This window comes from Camelina sativa, chromosome 14 (assembly GCF_000633955.1).
Source record: "Camelina sativa cultivar DH55 chromosome 14, Cs, whole genome shotgun sequence".
NCBI classification, from domain to species: Eukaryota; Viridiplantae; Streptophyta; class Magnoliopsida; order Brassicales; family Brassicaceae; genus Camelina; species Camelina sativa.
Window position 1 is genome coordinate 1,833,114 of NC_025698.1, and position 2,695 is coordinate 1,835,808.

At 37.7% G+C, this 2,695-nt stretch overlaps 1 protein-coding gene across 1 annotated transcript in view; it reads right to left on the reverse strand.

Annotated features, from left to right (window-relative positions):
- LOC104743146 (chromosome transmission fidelity protein 18 homolog) overlaps positions 1-2,695 on the reverse strand; it is a 7,737-nt gene that overhangs the window by 2,630 nt on the left and 2,412 nt on the right. Inside the window, exons 8-17 of the mRNA XM_019236327.1 lie at positions 1,952-2,112; positions 1,743-1,787; positions 1,532-1,605; positions 1,319-1,386; positions 935-1,003; positions 752-849; positions 575-656; positions 413-491; positions 251-338; positions 12-165 (exon numbers count right to left, since the gene is read on the reverse strand). Of these exons, the coding sequence (XP_019091872.1) occupies positions 12-165; positions 251-338; positions 413-491; positions 575-656; positions 752-849; positions 935-1,003; positions 1,319-1,386; positions 1,532-1,605; positions 1,743-1,787; positions 1,952-2,112 (918 nt within the window). The remainder of the gene's footprint in view (positions 1-11; positions 166-250; positions 339-412; positions 492-574; positions 657-751; positions 850-934; positions 1,004-1,318; positions 1,387-1,531; positions 1,606-1,742; positions 1,788-1,951; positions 2,113-2,695) is intronic.

Consider the following 2,695-nt stretch of genomic DNA (forward strand, 5'->3'; position numbering starts at 1 on the left):
TGAAGACATACCGGTCTAAGAGTTGGGGGAGAAAGAATATGCAATAGCGGGGAAACAGAGTCTTCTACGAAAGACTTGATTGACAAATGCCTCCCAATATAGGGAGGTATCTTGTGGTGCCAAGCCCGCAGAGACTCCTGCTTTTCCACTAAAAGTGTTCGACATCTGATACATTTGATATTGAGAAGTAGTCGTAAGCAGGGATGCTTGAAATGCTTTCGTAATCAATAAGAGATGACACCAAAATCACCTGTGGTATGACTTAGGCCACTCAATAATTGGTTTTTGAATCTGGGCCACACGACGGTGAATAGGTATCACAAGGCTAGGAAAGTAAACTGCATCACAAGGTAAAGGAAAAACAGTGTTATTTACAGGACTCAGTAATCTTTTAGAGATTCAAAGGTTTTACCGTAGAGAGGCATATGCTGGGTGCGCATGACGTATCGATGCAGCAAATCAGAAGTTCCAAGACCGTCCAAACAGCTAATCTTTAAATTTAAAAGGATTATACATAACGTTATTTACAGAACATAAAATGGTCATAGGCACTGGAAATCATTATTAGCCTTACCGTCTTGTCCATCACCGGATCATGGTAGTGGAGCTGCAAAATGTTTTCATGTATACCATCGAATATCAAATCATAATCACCCCTGCACGTTCAGTTAATAGATAAGCATGAAGGAGAAAAAGACAAAGCAGAAAAGTTATGAAATATGAAAGAGAAAAGTCATTGTCTTGTACATACCGACTAGATACGAGATTGTGTAAGAAGTCAAATTTTTTTGCCTCACTGCCAGAAGCGTCATTAGATCGTTCTCGTTTCATTTTTCTCGTGGTGAATATCTGAAGGGAAGAAGCAAGCTTGGATATAAAATGAAGAGATCTGTAAACTATGATTGCTTTGATAATTTGACTGAGCTTGAAGTACCTCTTTCCAGATATCAAACAGACTCTTTGACATATCTTTCCGCCCAACAACTTGGGATCCAATATCAATCTGAAATAGAAAGCACGTGGTGGTACTTCGCTTATCAGAAGGCTCAATTTCCACGAATGAAAAACTAAATAGAAGATTAATTGCCTAAAGAGCAAAATTGTTGAAAAAACGGCTTCAGTATTCCTAAGTAACTCATTAAATACAAAACGAATGACCACTCATAGAATCATCAAGAGATCTTCTATTTCAGTTGGCAAGGCACTAAGCAGTTTTTTCTCCTCCGTTTAAAGACTAATGAACTTAGATATTCTCCTCTGTTATTTAAATCGAAAGCAGAAAACAGACACAAGTGCTAAAAGGGCATCGAAGTCTCACCACATTGAGGGTTTCTTTCTTCTTGTTGAGAAATTGCAGAGTATTCAAGCAAGAGCGTATGTCACAATCTTTAACCACCAAATATAAAGGCAAAAGAGAATCTTTTAGGAAACAAATACACAGACTAATTTCTTCTCTAAAATCAATTATAACAAAGATCAAAACTTGTGGCAATAGATCACACTAAGAACCAAATTTAAGGGAGAAAGTTACCAGTGAACTCTGCAAGAGCACTAAGAGCGAATGATCTTGCTTTCATCCCTTCCATATTACAAATATACTTGAGCCTATCATTTGCACATTTTAGTAAGGCGATTGATAGATAAAGTCGGGGACAAATCTTGACTTTAATTTGAATACAGTTCACGGGCTCTTATAGAAATGACTAGCTAACCATGATACTAATATATGAACAAATAGTTACCTGTTTACCACACGGCTCACTGTTGGTTGAACAAATATATGAACCCTGCAACAGAAGCATATGTTCTTATCATCATACTAAGAGAAGGTTTCTCTAAATAAGCATATGATAAGCAGAAGTAACCAACACTTTTTTAAGACAATTCAACTCTGTGAAAGCAGTATGCTCTAAGAAAAATAGTGCAGCAGGAAAAGAGACCTTGAACTTACTTTGCTATCTGTCGCAGAGGCCTAAGTGCTGGTGCATATAAATCATTACATATACAAATAATAGGTCTTGATAGTGGTGCTGTCCGGCGCTCTTTCTTCGAGGAAGTCTTCCCATTCTCTATATTTTCCTTGCCTGTAGCATGCTTTCGTTCTGCCAACACCTATGCAGCAAGGATACAATTATATACTAACAAATGCTAACACATAGCCCATCCCAAATTGGTCTCCAAAAGAGAATACAAATTCAAGAAATAATTGCGAGTATCGAAGGAGGTTTAGAGCTAGCAGCGTAAGAAAACAAATAACCAAAAACCTTTGTGCAGTTACTAAAACTGGGAAGGAGTGACATTTTAAAGGGTTGTTATAAAGGTAAAACGAGAAGAGAGATGATAGTAAGTACACACGCCAAACTTAACCTAAATATCAGAGCCCAGAGTGACCCGGAGTCAAGTACCAGCATACATATACATACCATCTTTAGAATAACATCAACTGCTCCTTTTCCATCACCAAGAGCTCCATCTATCTCATCAATCACCTACATAAATGATTGTCAGTCTCTTCCACTCCAAAAGACATTGAATAATACTTTCAAACATGATGAAAAGAGGTAAGTGAACAAAGAGTAGGTAAGCATACCAAACATTTAGGTCTAGAATCAGCTGAAACAGAGTTCATCTGAACTACATCAAGAATTCTCGTTTCAATGGCTGATGCTGATCGCTCGTCACTAGCATTGATCTG